This window comes from Phoxinus phoxinus (assembly GCF_949152265.1).
Source record: "Phoxinus phoxinus genome assembly, chromosome: 23".
In the NCBI taxonomy this organism is placed as follows: Eukaryota; Metazoa; Chordata; class Actinopteri; order Cypriniformes; family Leuciscidae; genus Phoxinus; species Phoxinus phoxinus.
Genome location: NC_136898.1, coordinates 4,156,661 through 4,172,612, shown reverse-complemented (window position 1 = coordinate 4,172,612; position 15,952 = coordinate 4,156,661). Strand labels below are relative to the sequence as shown.

At 40.8% G+C, this 15,952-nt stretch overlaps 1 protein-coding gene across 1 annotated transcript in view; it reads right to left on the bottom strand.

The window, feature by feature from the left end:
- Positions 1 to 15,952, bottom strand: part of epb41l4a (erythrocyte membrane protein band 4.1 like 4A) — a 57,282-nt gene continuing 41,330 nt past the window's right edge. Inside the window, exons 14-23 of the mRNA XM_079599176.1 lie at positions 14,384 to 14,461; positions 10,410 to 10,523; positions 8,645 to 8,695; positions 5,519 to 5,596; positions 5,183 to 5,302; positions 4,511 to 4,558; positions 4,350 to 4,418; positions 2,889 to 2,999; positions 2,033 to 2,111; positions 1 to 986 (exon numbers count right to left, since the gene is read on the bottom strand). Coding sequence (XP_079455302.1) covers positions 876 to 986; positions 2,033 to 2,111; positions 2,889 to 2,999; positions 4,350 to 4,418; positions 4,511 to 4,558; positions 5,183 to 5,302; positions 5,519 to 5,596; positions 8,645 to 8,695; positions 10,410 to 10,523; positions 14,384 to 14,461 — 859 coding nt within the window. The 3' untranslated portion in view covers positions 1 to 875. The remainder of the gene's footprint in view (positions 987 to 2,032; positions 2,112 to 2,888; positions 3,000 to 4,349; positions 4,419 to 4,510; positions 4,559 to 5,182; positions 5,303 to 5,518; positions 5,597 to 8,644; positions 8,696 to 10,409; positions 10,524 to 14,383; positions 14,462 to 15,952) is intronic.

Here is a 15,952-nt window from a genome sequence, read left to right as displayed (position 1 = left end):
TGAATGTCATGAAATGTCTTTATTGACAAGAATTTGAGCTTCCAGTTTAGTTACAGTGATTTTTTTAAACAGAAACGAGTCTACATTATTGTGCAAAAACAAAAATAGAAATACAGCAGCAACATTTCCTACAGCAGAGCTGACTCTAAAATCTGAGGACACAACAAACAACAACAACAACAATAATAATAATAATACAAAGCACTGTTTACCACCATTCCCACATGCTGATTTAGCTCACAGACGTTTAATACTGTACGAAAATGTGTTCAAAAGATATTGTTTGCGACAATATCAGACTGAGTCGTGTGAACTATACAACGGTCCACCATCCTTCATTTGATTGTCAGTAGGAAATCAATCTAATTTCACAGGAGACTCTAGACCATGTGAAGAAATATGTTTAACTGTAGAATTAAACTGATTTATGAACTACAGGCGAAACTCGAAAAATTTGAATATCGTGCAAAAGTTCATTTATTTCAGTAATTCAACTTAAAAGGTGAAACTAATACATTATATAGACTCATTACATGCAAAGTGAGATATTTCAAGACTTTATTTGTTATAATTTTGATGATTATGGCTTCAAAATTAGAATATTGTGAAAAGGTTTTCAGCTATAAGCCATAATCATCAAAATTATAATAAATAAAGACTTGAAATATCTCACTTTGCATGTAATGAGTCTATATAATATATTAGTTTCACCTTTTAAGTTGAATTACTGAAATAAACGAACTTTTGCATTTCAGTTTCTGCAGTACGATGACAGATTTGCATTGAGGGTGTCCGTGTATCTGGATCACTTCAGTGTTTTTCATGCAGACTCCAGCAGAGCGTGACTTTCCCTTCGCTCGTCCCTGACGCGTCGCTCACGTTTCTGCCTTCACTCGAGATGTGTGTACGGTCTTCACCACCTTGGCGGTGCTTTTAGTGTCCTGTTCAGAGCTCTCCGAGAGAGTGTCTTTGGAGCCTTTCTTCTTCTGAAGGAACAAAACAAAAATCACAGTGAGAAACATCAGACACGGATTATATGACGGTATGTTTTTGAAAGATCAAGTCTTATTGAAAGATTTATTTGATAAAAAATACAGTAAAAACAGTAGTATTGTGAAATAATATTACAATATTACGACTTTATTTAATTGCGAGATATAAAGTCAAAATTGCGAGATATACAGGTGAAACTTAAAAAATTATAATATGGTGCAAAAGATCATTTATTTCAGTAATTCAACTTAAAAGATGAAACTAATATATCATATAGACTCATTACATGCAAAGTGAGATATTTCAAGCCTTTATTTGTTATAATTTTGATGATTATGAAAACCTTTTCACAATATTCTAATTTTGAATTTGGGGTTGTCATAAGCTGTAAGCCATAATCATCAAAATTATAACAAATAAAGGCTTAAAATATCTCACTTTGCATGTAATGAGTCTATATAGTATATTAGTTTTAATTTAAGTTGAATTCTTGAAATAAATGAACTTTTGCACCATATTCAAATTTTTTGAGTTTCACCTGTAGACTCACAATTGCAACAAAATTGACTCGCAATTCTGACTTTATAACATGCAATTCTGAGTTTATATCTTGCAATTCTGGCGTATTTTCTCAGAATTGTGAGATGTAAACTCGCAATTGTGAGAAAAAAAGATGCTATTACCTTTTATATTATTATTCTGTAGCGGAAACAAGCTTCCATAGTTTTCTGTTGTAATATATTTTAAAATATAATTTATTCCTGTGATCAAAGCTGGATTTTCAGCATCATTACTCCAGTCTTCAGTGTCACATGACCCTTCAGAAATCATTCAGCTCAATTTAGTTTGAGAGGTTGAGCTGTAGTGTCAGTGCAATTAATTGTCTTTTAAAACCCAAAGAAACTCATCGGAAATTACAGAATATTATATAGTCTTTATGACTGACTCTAAAGGTTAATATTTAAATTAGCAATGAAACTTTCCACGAGTTTAATAATGAAGCATGCGTTTGCAGGAATGAAGGAGGAGGGCGTTTGACCTGCGCAGGGGTCGAGCTGGAGCCGGGCACGTCTGCGGTGCGGGTCACAGGGAGAGGAGGAACCAGATCCGTCCGAGAGCTGCAGACATCAAGAAGTGGAACGAGCATTAAAAAGGACCTATTATGCTTTTTAACATGTTCATCTTTCTTTAGTGTGTAATGTTGCCGTTTGAGCATGAAAAAGCTCTGCAAAGTTACAAAGCATTAAGTCTCTCCAGATATTCTCTATATCAGTGTCAGTGTTTCTGAACTCCCTGAAACGCCTCCATTGTCACAATATTCCTCATTTAAATAATTCCCACCGAAGGCATACGCAGAATAAAGCGGCGTGGCCTGGTTAGTTAGTTACTTATTAGTGTATTGTCGCCATGTTGCATCCAAAATCTCTCTTGAGCAGGTACTTATTTTTTATAAGTACTTACTGTGTGACTGCTAAAAAAGTTTGTTCTATAGTATGAGTGTGTGTATTATGTAATCTGGACGCACTACATTCGCCATGTTGTCATTTTCATGTGATCTACCAGCGTCAGTTACGTCACTTCATTGCCATTCATTAATCCTCTCCCGTGGCCTCATGGGATAGTAAAGTGTCCATCGTATCGTGTCCAAAAGTGTGCTTTTCAGAAGGAGGGGCTTCACAGAGACAGGAACTAAACAGAGCGTTACTGACAGACTGGGAAGAGAGGAGCTGCAACGATGGAGAATATGGTGGAAAATAATGTGTTTTTTTGAACATTTAAGCATGAAAACCTTTTCTAGTAGAGCCCAAAACAAAATCAAGAACATAATACTTTAAAATGAAGAACAGTGACAGTGAGTGTGTTCTGAAAAATCCCTTTGAGCGCTCAGGACTTACTTGACCTCGGAGAGCACAGACCTCTCGCCATCCGAACAGTGGGAGCGCCGAAACTGCCGGAAGCTCCTGGGAGAATGTGAATGGCGGATCTTGATCGGGTCGCCTTGTGTCCTGAAACGAGACACATGCAGTTGTTTGCATCTTTGTACCAAGTCTTTAAAGGCTTACTTTCCGGGTTACTGCAAACTCAGCATTCATGAGACTGATATATCCCAGCTATATTACATGCAGCTCATCGGGGACAGGAATAATGCATGATTTCTATGGTCACTTATTTTCAGTGGAATGCACTGGGGATTTTTACACACTGACAGACATCATCTTTCTTATTTTTTATTCATGTGCCTCATAATCTTTAATCAGAATATCTTCCCTCCCTCGTCTTCTCTGATGGCGTGTTCACTAGCGAGGGCGGGACAACCTGTCACTCACATGAGATCTGAAGATGCCCACTTTAACGCTCCAACAAACAGTCTTTGCATACATGTTTGCAACCGTGTTATCAAATATAACAATTTGGGGGTTTATTTGTGGGAATATTTGATGTTTTATGATGTTTTAGACATAAAAAAATTCATATATAATCAGTCCATATATAGTGATAGTTTCCCATTCGCTCTCTTTAATAGTTTCACACATATACTGCAACTAAATTATTTTTTATATTATTTAATTTAACATTGATTACTAGAAAAGTCATTCTTTCATCTTAATTAAATCACAATTAAATAAAAAATATTTTAACTTTTCATCGCAATGAGGAATGGAGCATCTAAAGTCAAAAGACACATTTCACAGTGGTTTAATTATGTAACATATTAATGTGATGCGGTTTAAATGTATTTACACAGTAATTATATTTGCAGGAAAAACGTTTTTTTTTTTTTTCAGCAAGGCAAAAATCTTCTGCATATCTTAATTCTTGGTTAACAAACATGTATTCATTACTTCAATGAGCTCATTGTTTCTGCCTTAAATTAATACGTTGTTTAAATTAATACATTATAAGCCGACTGTGATTTTTATATGTAAATGTTTTAAATCCATAACTTGGACACAGTCACCTCTGATAACAGATCACTCTAAATTGTAACATAGACATATGCATTTTCTGTAAATATAAAATAAATAAAAATGAATTGAATTGAATTTTTAACGGGTACACTCTAAAAAATGCTGGGTTTCAACCCAATTTTGGGTCAAATATCGACAAACCCAGCCATTGGGTTACATTTTTTTATTACATTTTTTACCCAATGTTGGGGTTTGTCCATATTTGACCCAAAATTGGGTTGAAACAACCCAGCATTTTTTAGAGTGTACATACGTTTTTTTTTTTTGGCTATCCTAAATAGTTATATATGGTAACATCTCAATGAACTTGTTTCATGCAAGTAAAAAAATGTAATCTGACAATTGTAGGTTAGCACATCTTTCATAGGACAGTTTGATGTGACTCACTCCACTTTCTTGTACGGGATTTCCTTCAGTTGCTCCTCAGAGAGACCGGAAGGATCGATCAGGTCCTTCCTGTTCACAAACATAAAATGATCATCACGACTCATCTTCTGCTTTATCATAGATTGATTTATTAATAATGCTAATTAGTGACGTTAACTCACTGGATGTGTTTCCAGAGCTGCTCTTTAGCTTGAACGTCAGGACTTCGTCTACGTCAAGAGAAAGTTTGAAGACTGGCGTAAGACATCGTCATATCATAGATTTTACTTCAAAATTACTTCAACTTGACTTAATTATCCATACATAATTTTATAGAAAAATCATGCGAGTATAAAATATGATCCATCAGCTCCATTGAATATATAATAGTTGCACTGCATTACATTATATGTTTTGAAAATACAGAGCTTTGATCATAAAACTGAGCATTTAAATATAATCTTACCAAGACATACGATTGAAAGTGAAAATATACTGTATAATTGAAAATGAAAATATAGGTAGATATGTATATACATTTTATTTCAGTAATCAGCTATACTGTTGTAAAGATCGCCTTGATTTACATTACAAACTATCAGAATATCATCTTACTTTTTTAGCCATATGAATATCAGCAACTGCACCTAATTGCATATTCTTACTCAGTTTGGGCTGCTGAATAAAAATAGAGGAGTTGTTCCACCATATTCTCACTATATCATACTATATTAAAGGCTGATGTATCAAATATGATAGTCGACGAATAAAACATCTGCAATCTTTTTTTTGTCTAAATATTCAATAGCCTTTCCATTGAAAATAAATGATCAGGGTTAGTATTTCAGGCTTACGATCGCGAGCGGTGCCGTGAGCGACGATGGTTGGGATCGTTTGGTGTTTTCTCCTTCTGTCTGCGCAGCACGACCTCCCACTGCGGCCCAGAATCCACCATCTCGTTCTCCTGGCGGGACCTGCGGCGCACACACATTTATACTAGTCAATGCATTGGTACTGTCATTCAAATTCATGCTTTCTTTCAGACAGAAAAGATTTTCCCAAAGACTTTCCCAATTTCCATTAAAAATTCCATAAATTGCATAATTTATACTGTGCACATATTTCACGAGAGCACCAGGACAGCAGCCCTCTGAATTGTATTGTCCCGAAAGCTCAGTGGATTCACCCACCGGTTTCTTTTTTTACGATGTTCCCTGTTGGAATTCTCGGATTCGCTGCCACTGCTGGTGTTGCCACGGGAACGGGATCTAAGCGGCAAATCAGAGGGGTCAAAAGGTGACAGGACAGAATGAAAGAGGGACACACATTCCCGAATCATTCTAAAATGTTTATCAACATCAGTTTTGCAAAAACAAAATGAAACAAAAAATTGTAATACAAGAAATACCGGTAGTATGCAATTAGAAATGGTATGCAAATTAAAATGGCATCTGTACTCCAAATTAGATGTTCTTAAAAACTCCTTATCAAGCACCGGCCCGCGGGCGGGCCGAAGGGGCGTGGCTAAACTTTTCTTACTTTTTATCGGCTTTGTTTTATAACAAATATTCAATCAACTATCATAAACTATGCATCATTTGAAAGCTAAAACACTCAAGAATCATGTTCTGAGCTTGTTTTTGCAATCAATACACCAGAGAGGAAAGGGTTAAATTAAATGCTGACTGACTGACCTTGTAAACATGAACACAATGAACGGCAATACTTATCTTTGATCGCGTATGGTTCAGATCAGTTCGGACGAATCCAAGAAACACCAGCATACATTTCAATGTAAGGGTCTACTCTTCAAAATGCATCCCACTGTTTAATCCAAAACAACAACAAAATAGGGAAAAAAACGAAATATCCTCCTTTGTTTACATGAGCGTTTTGAGTTAGAGTAATCCATCATGTTCATTTTCAATGAAATATCGATTCCAACGTTCAAAAGCCATATCTCCCCCGTAGTTTGGAATCTTCCGGGTAAATTGAGCCCTCCCTCGTGTCTATCCTTCAATCACAGGCTTTGTTATTGACTGAAACAAAAAGGGAGCATTTTACCGGATGCGCGAACTGTCAATCGCGCTCCTCGGTGTTCAACTGGATAAAAGCCTGGATAAAGCCAGCCAATGTCTAGTCAGCAAAGTTTTGATTGATGGGAGTATTGACCAACCAACATCGATGCAGTGATTGACGAATCTGCTTGCATGAAACGTGTAATACAAGAACAAAGCGCAAACTTTTCATTCACACGTGCGCTTTCGCCATTCCACACGCAAGAGCGCACACACATAGTGCGCCGACACATACACACACATAGCGTTGTTTTACATCGTTTTGCCCACGGAGTTCGAATAAACCATAGACAGTATATAAACACACGGATTTAATCCAAAGCTTATATCTGAACATCTCTACCATTGATCGTCGACTACAGAATACTTTGGTGGTGTTTTGAAGAAGGTGGAGAGAAGAAGCGACGAAGAGCAGCAGAAAGTAATAGGATATCCATTATAATAATCCGTTTACTGTAATTTATTTGAGTAAAAAACACTGTTCTAATTACAAATGTTCTAAAACTATTTTTTATATATATATATATTATACATTAGTTGGAAAACGGTCACTTCTGGAATGTCTAGGCTATACATTTAATGATAGACGTTTTATTTCACTGTTTTTGCTATTAGAATTGATCAAAATAAAGGGTATTTTGTTAAAATGTTAAAATGTTTTGCTGAAATAGTTTTTTATTGTGTGGTTTGATGGGCAAAACAGTCTTGAATTGATATACATGCATGTAGTATGTACTGTTTACTCTTATGTCATTTGGTTATCAGGTGTCTATTGGAGTCTCCAAATAGGTTTTTGGAAAGGACGCCTATACTTTTCATCAATAAAAGCTTACAGAAACTACATTTTTGGGAGTATCAATCTCAAATTTGACTCAAAACATGTCCAGACATTAAATTTTATCTTTATGGTGTTTTCAGGCCTTTGACATAAAAGTCTGATCAATTTTTCCCTAAGTTAAGTTCATTCAAAGAAATCGTAAGTCACTTTCATGTCAATTTACCTTGTTTTACTCTTTTCCTATTCAACTTTGAGTTAAAATTGACTCTTGGGTAACAAAGATTCAATTGTCTAGTTTAAAAAAAGACAAGAATTATGAATGTGGACCATAGGGTTTAAGAGCTACAGACATTTGTATTTGGGTATGCCGTTTTCAGAAAATTCTCAAAAATAGGGGCGCTTGATAAGGGGTTAAAGGGGTGGTAAAATGCCATTTTCACAAGATGTAAAATAATCTCTGATGTCCTTAGAGTGTGTGTGTGAAGTTTCAGCACAAAATACCCCACAGATATTTTTATATAGCATGTTAAAGTTGTCACTTTTTGAGGGTTTGCAATAACGCACCGTTTTGTGCCTGGCCCTTTAAATGCAAATGAGCTGCTGCAGAGGGCGGGGTTTCAAGAGCTCATGAGTTAGCAGCTGAGACTACCTCACGCACACACACACACACTAATGACAGAAACTGTTCTGCCTTTAATGTTAAAACGGAGTCAGACAAAGATGGAGAGACTCAAGAAGAAGTGACAACATGTAGAAGCAACAGGACGTCTCTGAATGGTTAGTTGATGAGTTTATGTTGCTGATGTCAAGTTAACGATCTTCAATTAGCATATTCTGTCATGGTAATCTATAAATCGCTCGTATAGGAACTGTTGTGAGATGCACACAGAGTGGCTTTCTATTGCATGTGAAAAGATGGATGCTAAAGTTTGAGCTGACTCACAAATGCACTCGACTACAACAACTCTTCCTCTTCTCAACATGTACTGTGTGTTCCCGGGGGCGGGGCTTATGTAAATTTTAGGGTTGGTGATGTCACTAACCCGGGAGGAATGTCGTGTAGTCCGTACCAGCCGTTTGTTGTAGTCCTTTTCTTTAAAAGCAAATATCTCCCTTTGCTTTTAACTTTGAGCGTTGTAACTTTGCAGATGTTGTTTATGCTCAAACAGCAACATTACACACTAACTACAGTTAGAAAAGTGAAATCATACTTTACCACCCCTTTAAAAATAATTGAGTATGAACCCCTTCTTTATAAAATAAAAAATTACACATCTTATACATGCATGATCATTTATTAAACATTTTGGTGAATCTGATTGTGCTTTTAGCTCCCAAAAAAACTGTGATTCACACTCAGCTGTTTAACACAATTCATTCTGCAGGTTTCGCCTATTAAACTAGACTATTAAATAGTTTTATATATAAAAATGCAGTAATAGTAGTGAATAGAAGTGAACCTCCTCCTGTGTTGCTTGTTGGCCTGTGGGTCGTCAGTGGTTTGACCTCTCCTGGAGAAACAAAACACAAGGAGGGGCGTTTAAAGAGAAACACTGGCCGTTTGATCATCTCTGACAGACACGAACGCCTGCGATGCTTTGAGGACTGATCACTATTTATTTATTCTCAGGCATTGTTTCATCAGTTCCTCGAGTCTTATTGATGCCCAGATCTCAGAACTAGAGTAACTTTCAGCTCCTTTACTGCCAGACAATGAGACTTTGTCTGAAAAAGAAGTATCAAATCATGTTTACATGATGCCATTTGTAACAACATATTCAGGCCAGGGTGTTATCAATAATTATAAAAGGACCAAAGGAATTTTTCAGATGCAACTTTGTGTTTGGCTTCGTAGTACAAAGGACATTTGTTCCATTTTATGTCCACTAGAGGGAGCAAACGCGTCTGGATTCAGTTTCAGGCTGTGTGTGAAAGCTTAGAAATGCTGCTTTACAAGAGAGGACGGCATCAAGGCACATCTCCTGAGATACCCTCATCTGATTGAAATCCCACAATCCTGTGCTTTCTATTGACAGTTGAGCTAAAAAATAAAGATGGCATCTGAAAGTTGTGTGGAAATCATTTTCCACTTCTGATGTCATCTCTAGCGAGAAATTACTATTGTAGAAATTCAATTATTTGCTTATTTTTTAATAAATCTGGCTCTATTGTGCTGCAGATCATTAAACCGTTACACAGCTTCAAAAGTCTGTCCGAAATCAGTTTTGTGAGGAACATTCGTGTGAGAACGCTGCCTGCGAAGTTATTGCCTGATAAGGCATCGGACACAGCCTCAGTGTTGATGTTCAAAAGACTCTTAGGTGCTTCCTCAAACTGCATTAAGACACAAGGGCTGTGTCCGAAATCGCCCCTTATACCCTTAAAGGAACACGCCGACTTTTTTAGAACTTTAGCTTATTCACCGTATCCCCCAGAGTTAGATAAGTCCATACATACCCTTCTCATCTCCGTCACTCTGTCTGACTCACATTTACCTCCAGTCTTTGTGCTAAGCTAGGCTAGCGGTGGGTGCGTCAGACAGAGTTACGGCACGCACGGAGATGAAAAGTTTATGTATGGACTTATCTAACTCTGGGGGATACGGTAAATAAGTCCCAAAAAAGTTGGCGTGTTCCTTTAAATAGGGCACTATTTGAGAGGACAACCATTTGTAGTGGTGTCCGAAACCATAGTGGACATTATCGAGTGCACACTCATTAAATCCCATAATGCACCACAATAACAAGTGTTCATTCAACGGCTAAAGAATACCCATAATCCACTGTGAGTGTCGCGTGCCGAATGAATTCCTGCGTCTCGCCAGAAAATGCACCGTGGCTGAATCATCCATCCGTCCATTTTCCCAACCGCTGGTCCAATGTGGCTACAGTGTAATATCACACTGATATAACTTACTATTTTATTGCTTATTAAGTAAGGTTTATACATGCTAGTTTCCGTGCCAGAGTAGAAGATAAATCTTTTCATTACTCCTGGAGCTGCCAGTTTGCTAAGTTTCAAATGATTGTTAAACAGCAAGCACAGACTACACAAAAGTGTCTGAATTCACTCACTCGCTTTTATTCACTCCTTCAACTGGACTATATTAGTGGAGTAATGTAGGGAATAGTGAATGAGGGTATAGGGGGTGATTCTCAACACAGCTTAGGTCATAAATGAGTGTTAATGCAGAATGGAAATGCATGTGAGCACATGAGCACACACCTGCGGCGGGCCGAGTGAGCCGTCTCGTTCTCGCTGCCCCCTGAGGGTGAACGTCTGTGAGCTTTTGGGAATTTGGGAGATTTGTTCCGCTCACTGGCCGAGTTGTACAGTCCGCTGAGGAAAAACAAAGACGGGACAGATTAGAGGGGACAAGAATGCACAGAAAACAGAAGCAAACACTACAGTGGCATTAGTGTGTTTGTGTGTGCATGCAATGCAATCAAATATCACAGTTCATGAATATGAATCAGTGTTATTCAGGGGCATCATCGTTTACTAAAACTATTAAAAACATTTCTGTTCATTAAAATATAGCTGGAATAAAATAAAATATAAATATTAGTTGAACAACTTGAAAATTAGAAATGTTGCCTTGGCAATTAACTGAAAGAAGTTTGTGTTGAAGCACTAAAATTATTAACTGGAAACTAAAACTGAAATAAAACTAAATGAACCTAAATAATAGCAATATATAAAATATATAAAATGTATAAATTAAATAATGAAATGATATAAGTGTGATGATCAGGTTCTGTTTCTGTGTTTTTGGTCTGTTTTATTTCATTCAGTTTGCTTGATTCTGTGTGTGCTTATTGTATTCATTTATCCCTAGCCTGCTTAATTATTAGTTCCTCTGTTTCAGGTGTGTGCCTTGTTAGTTGTATGGTCCCTCTCGTTTATGTCATTTGCCCCAGCTGTGTCTCGTTCCCTGTTCCCCTCTGTGTATTTAAACCCTGTGTTCTCTCTTGTTCCTTGTCAGTGATTGTATGTACGTTCCATGTGAGTTTCCCGGTTCCTTGTTATAAGTTTATTCAAGTTCTGAGTGATTAAAGTCTACTTGCATTTAGATCCGACTACCGTCTTTGCTTCCACGCAATTCATGACATAATCACTGACCACACCAGGATCTAGCAGGTAGTTCCCAGGACCCCGTGATGGATCCAGTAGAGATCATGCGTCTCCGTCAGGGGAATCGACCCATCGAGGACTACGTGACAGACTTTCTGAAACTGGCTCATAATCATCCCCTGAATGATTTGTGTTTGTCGTTTTTTTTCCGTGGAGGACTGTCTGAGCCCCTCTACTCAGCGATGCCCATGCCTGATCCTTCTGGGACTCTGAGTCAGTATATCGAGTGGGCTCTTTCTATGAGTGGTTCATCGTTTGCTGTGGGCTTAACAGAGGAGGTAAAAGTGCTTCACGTGGGCTTCATTCAACCTGTGCTTCTCCCGTACTCGGCCGACCCTACGTCGCGAGAGACGCCCACCTAACCCGCGCTCCACGTCTGCCCAGCCGAGCCCGCGCTCCACGTCTGCCCGGCCGAGCCCGCGCTCCACGTCTGCCCAGCCGAGCCCGCGCTCCACGTCTGCCCAGCCGAGCCCGCGCTCCACGTCTGCCCAGCCGAGCCCGCGCTCCACGTCTGCCCAGCCGAGCCCGCGCTCGACGGACCAGAGCTTTACGTCAGCCTCGACGAACCCAGTGAGCCGCGTGAATCGAGTGAGCCGAGTGCATCCAGTAATGAGTCAAGTGCTTCCAGTAATGAGTCAAGTGCTTCCAGTAATGAGTCAAGTGCTTCCAGTAATGAGTCAAGTGCATCCAGTAATGAGTCAAGTGCATCCAGTAATGAGTCAAGTGCATCCAGTAATGAGTCAAGCCCAGTGAAGCGCCGTCGCAGAAGGAGAAGGACTCGTTGGGCTCGCCAGGCTCCGGAGGGCGTTCCCAGGCGCCTCGCCCTGCCGGCCCCGCCTCTGCGCCTCGCCCTGCCGGCCCCGCCTCTGCGCCTCGCCCTGCCGGCCCCGCCTCTGCGCCTCGCCCTGCCGGCCCCGCCTCTGCGCCTCGCCCTGCCGGCCCCGCCTCTGCGCCTCGCCCTGCCGGCCCCGCCTCTGCGCCTCGCCCTGCCGGCCCCGCCTCTGCGCCTCGCCCTGCCGGCCCCGCCTCTGCGCCTCGCCCTGCCGGCCCCGCCTCTGCGCCTCGCCCTGCCGGTCCCGCCTCGGCGCCTCGCCTTACCTGCGGTCTTCAAGCTCCGGGAGGTTTCTCTTGAGCCCGCTTACAGGTCAGAGGTTCCTCCCGTAAATTTCCCCAAGTATTTTTTGGGGGGGGGCAGGAGGTACCCTGAGAGGGCCATGGAGGCGGCACCTACATGGATCCTTGCACGGCTTAACACCCCTGAGCTTCCTGTACCGCCCGAATTCCCTATGCTGCTGGTCCCGTCCAGTTCTGTGCTTCATACACCCTGGTCCCCGTCTAAGTCTGCTCCGCCCTGGTCCCCGTCTAAGTCTGCTCCGCCCTGGTCCCCGTCTAAGTCTGCTCCGCCCTGGTCCCCGTCTAAGTCTGCTCCGCCCTGGTCCCCGTCTAAGTCTGCTCCGCCCTGGTCCCCGTCTAAGTCTGCTCCGCCCTGGTCCCCGTCTAAGTCTGCTCCGCCCTGGTCCCCGTCTAAGTCTGCTCCGCCCTGGTCCCCGTCTAAGTCTGCTCCGCCCTGGTCCCCGTCTAAGTCTGCTCCGCCCTGGTCCCCGTCTAAGTCTGCTCCGCCCTGGTCCCCGTCTAAGTCTGCTCCGCCCTGGTCCCCGTCTAAGTCTGCTCCGCCCTGGTCCCCGTCTAAGTCTGCTCCGCCCTGGTCCCCGTCTAAGTCTGCTCCGCCCTGGTCCCCGTCTAAGTCTGCTCCGCCCTGGTCCCCGTCTAAGTCTGCTCCGCCCTGGTCCCCGTCTAAGTCTGCTCCGCCCTGGTCCCCGTCTAAGTCTGCTCCGCCCTGGTCCCCGTCTAAGTCTGCTCCGCCCTGGTCCCCGTCTAAGTCTGCTCCGCCCTGGTCCCCGTCTAAGTCTGCTCCGCCCTGGTCCCCGTCTAAGTCTGCTCCGCCGTGGCCACCCTCACGACCTGCTCCGCCGTGGCCACCCTCACGACCTGCTCCGCCGTGGCCACCGGCTCCGAGGCCGTCCTGGAATCCATGGTCCCTAGCTACCCTGTCTGGGACTCCAGGACGCCCTCCCCCCCCCCCCCCCCCCCAGGTCATCGCCTTGATCTTGAACGGCGTGAGGTCACGCCTTTCGGAAGGGGGGAATTATGTGATGATCAGGTTCTGTTTCTGTGTTTTTGGTCTGTTTTATTTCATTCAGTTTGCTTGATTCTGTGTGTGCTTATTGTATTCATTTATCCCTAGCCTGCTTAATTATTAGTTCCTCTGTTTCAGGTGTGTGCCTTGTTAGTTGTATGGTCCCTCTCGTTTATGTCATTTGCCCCAGCTGTGTCTCGTTCCCTGTTCCCCTCTGTGTATTTAAACCCTGTGTTCTCTCTTGTTCCTTGTCAGTGATTGTATGTACGTTCCATGTGAGTTTCCCGGTTCCTTGTTATAAGTTTATTCAAGTTCTGAGTGATTAAAGTCTACTTGCATTTAGATCCGACTACCGTCTTTGCTTCCACGCAATTCATGACAATAAGCACATAATGAATTATTAACAAACAAAAACAACAAAATTAACATGAAAGCTAAAAGTATAAAAATAAAAGGCAATATTAATACAACTATAATAAAACTAAAATAACAAAGGTGTTACTGTTAACTAAAACTATTTATAAAATGTTTTCTGTAACTGACAAAAATTGGATTGGAGTAAAATAAAGTATAAATATTAGATGAAAAACTTAGAAATGTTGCCTTGGCAAATAACTGAAATATGTTTAAATTGAAACTAAAATGACTCAAACTAAATTTAAATAAAATAAATGAAAGCTAAATAGATATATACATTTTAATTTGATAAAAATAACAAAAGCACATAAAATTACAAAAACTTAAACTAAAAGTAGAATATATTTTTTAAATATGCTCACTCAAAATATGAATAACTACTAAAATAGTATACAAATAAACCTAAAAAAAAAAATATATATATATATATAATATGAATGCAAGAGTACCAAGGTAAATACACCAGATATATTGTCAACTTTTGAACACATAATCACGATCAGTCCTGTACCTCTGTGGGGCATCTTCCTCCCATGGTGCACTGGGCTTGTTCTGCTGGTCTGAAGTGCTGTCTGTCTTTGCATTGGGACTTTGGGAAAATACAATGAAACACAATGATGAATGTTGACATATGTGATAGTTTGCAAAAAGCATGTTTTACTATTTCACAGAATCCTGTTGGAAAAACACTCTAAAATTAGATCTTTTTACTCCTACTCCTGGTATAGAGATGCGTTTTAGTCGATCGGATCACAAGTAGACGAGGGAGACATTCCCCTTTACACCTGGTGTTTTAATCCGCCTCTACTGTCCACTTTCAACCACTTCTGTCCTGATTTCTTTGAGGGAGGGTAAATTAATGGGGGTTTTCAGATCTTTCAATCTAATGGGCAAAATAAGCTCACGCAATTTACATATGAACACGCCTGGAGACGACGGAAAACATCAGCTTTAGTTCCTTCTCTGAGCCGCGAGATCAGCCGAACGCTGTGAGTGTGTGTTAGAAATCAGGAATGGAGAGAGAACATTGTGCTTGGTTCGTTTTTAGTCTTCAAACCAAACTTGGGTCTTCAGCCGATAAAGTTTAAATCCCGTCTGGCTAGAGCTCTTCCCGTAATGTTCCCTCATGAGGTCAGTAGACGGAGAGCAGACGGTCTTTAGTGGCGGTTTGAACACATTCGACCACATGAGCGTTTACACTACGAAAGCAATCCGGTCTAATGTGTTTTCCACTCCCTCTGGAAGTGGCAGAAAGTGGACGAGCTCAAAGCGCTTTAGACCCGTTTACTCCTGTATTTAGAGTCGTCCACTTGTGATCCGATCCACCAAAACATCTTAATACCAGCTGTGAACAGCGCCTTACAAACAGGAAATTCAGCACAGTATCTATTGATGTCATTGATGTGGCCGCATTTACATTACATGCTTCAAATGACCCAATTCCGATTTTTTATTCGTTTTTACTTCCTAAGATTTTCCGGGTCAGTACGTCTACCTTTGGTTGTTTCGGCAAGTGTATATTAGTGAATATAAATATTGGCTATGGGTCACTTTTAAAACATGTAAGCTAACAAAAAAAATCTAAATTGGGCATTAAGACCTGCAGTGTAAATGCGGCCTATGAGAAACAATTGAGACCTCATTTCAGAGTGTTTTGAGGAAGAAAGTCATTGTTTACCGTTTAAGAACAATAATCTCTGGATGGCTTAAAGGGGTGATGAACTGAGAAATCATATCTTCCTTGAGCTTTTGACATATAAGAGGTCATCATACTATAAGAATATCCTGTAAGTTTCAGAACTGAAAACGTCCTTGTTTAGTCCAATAAAAGCTTTTATTGACACCAGGCTCAGCGAATGACAGGTTTTTCAAAGTGGGGATCTATGACGTCACAGGGTATCAACCCCCGCCTCCGCAGAAGAAGATCGACGCCTACATCAACACCGCCTGTTTAGCCCCGCCCACCGACTCGCGCATGACATGAAACTCATTAGAATATGCAAAACTGTTATCCAATCATAGCAGTGGGCGTTTACTTCCAAGTCTTCAATGCAGCATGGTCATAAAAACCCAGCGTTTC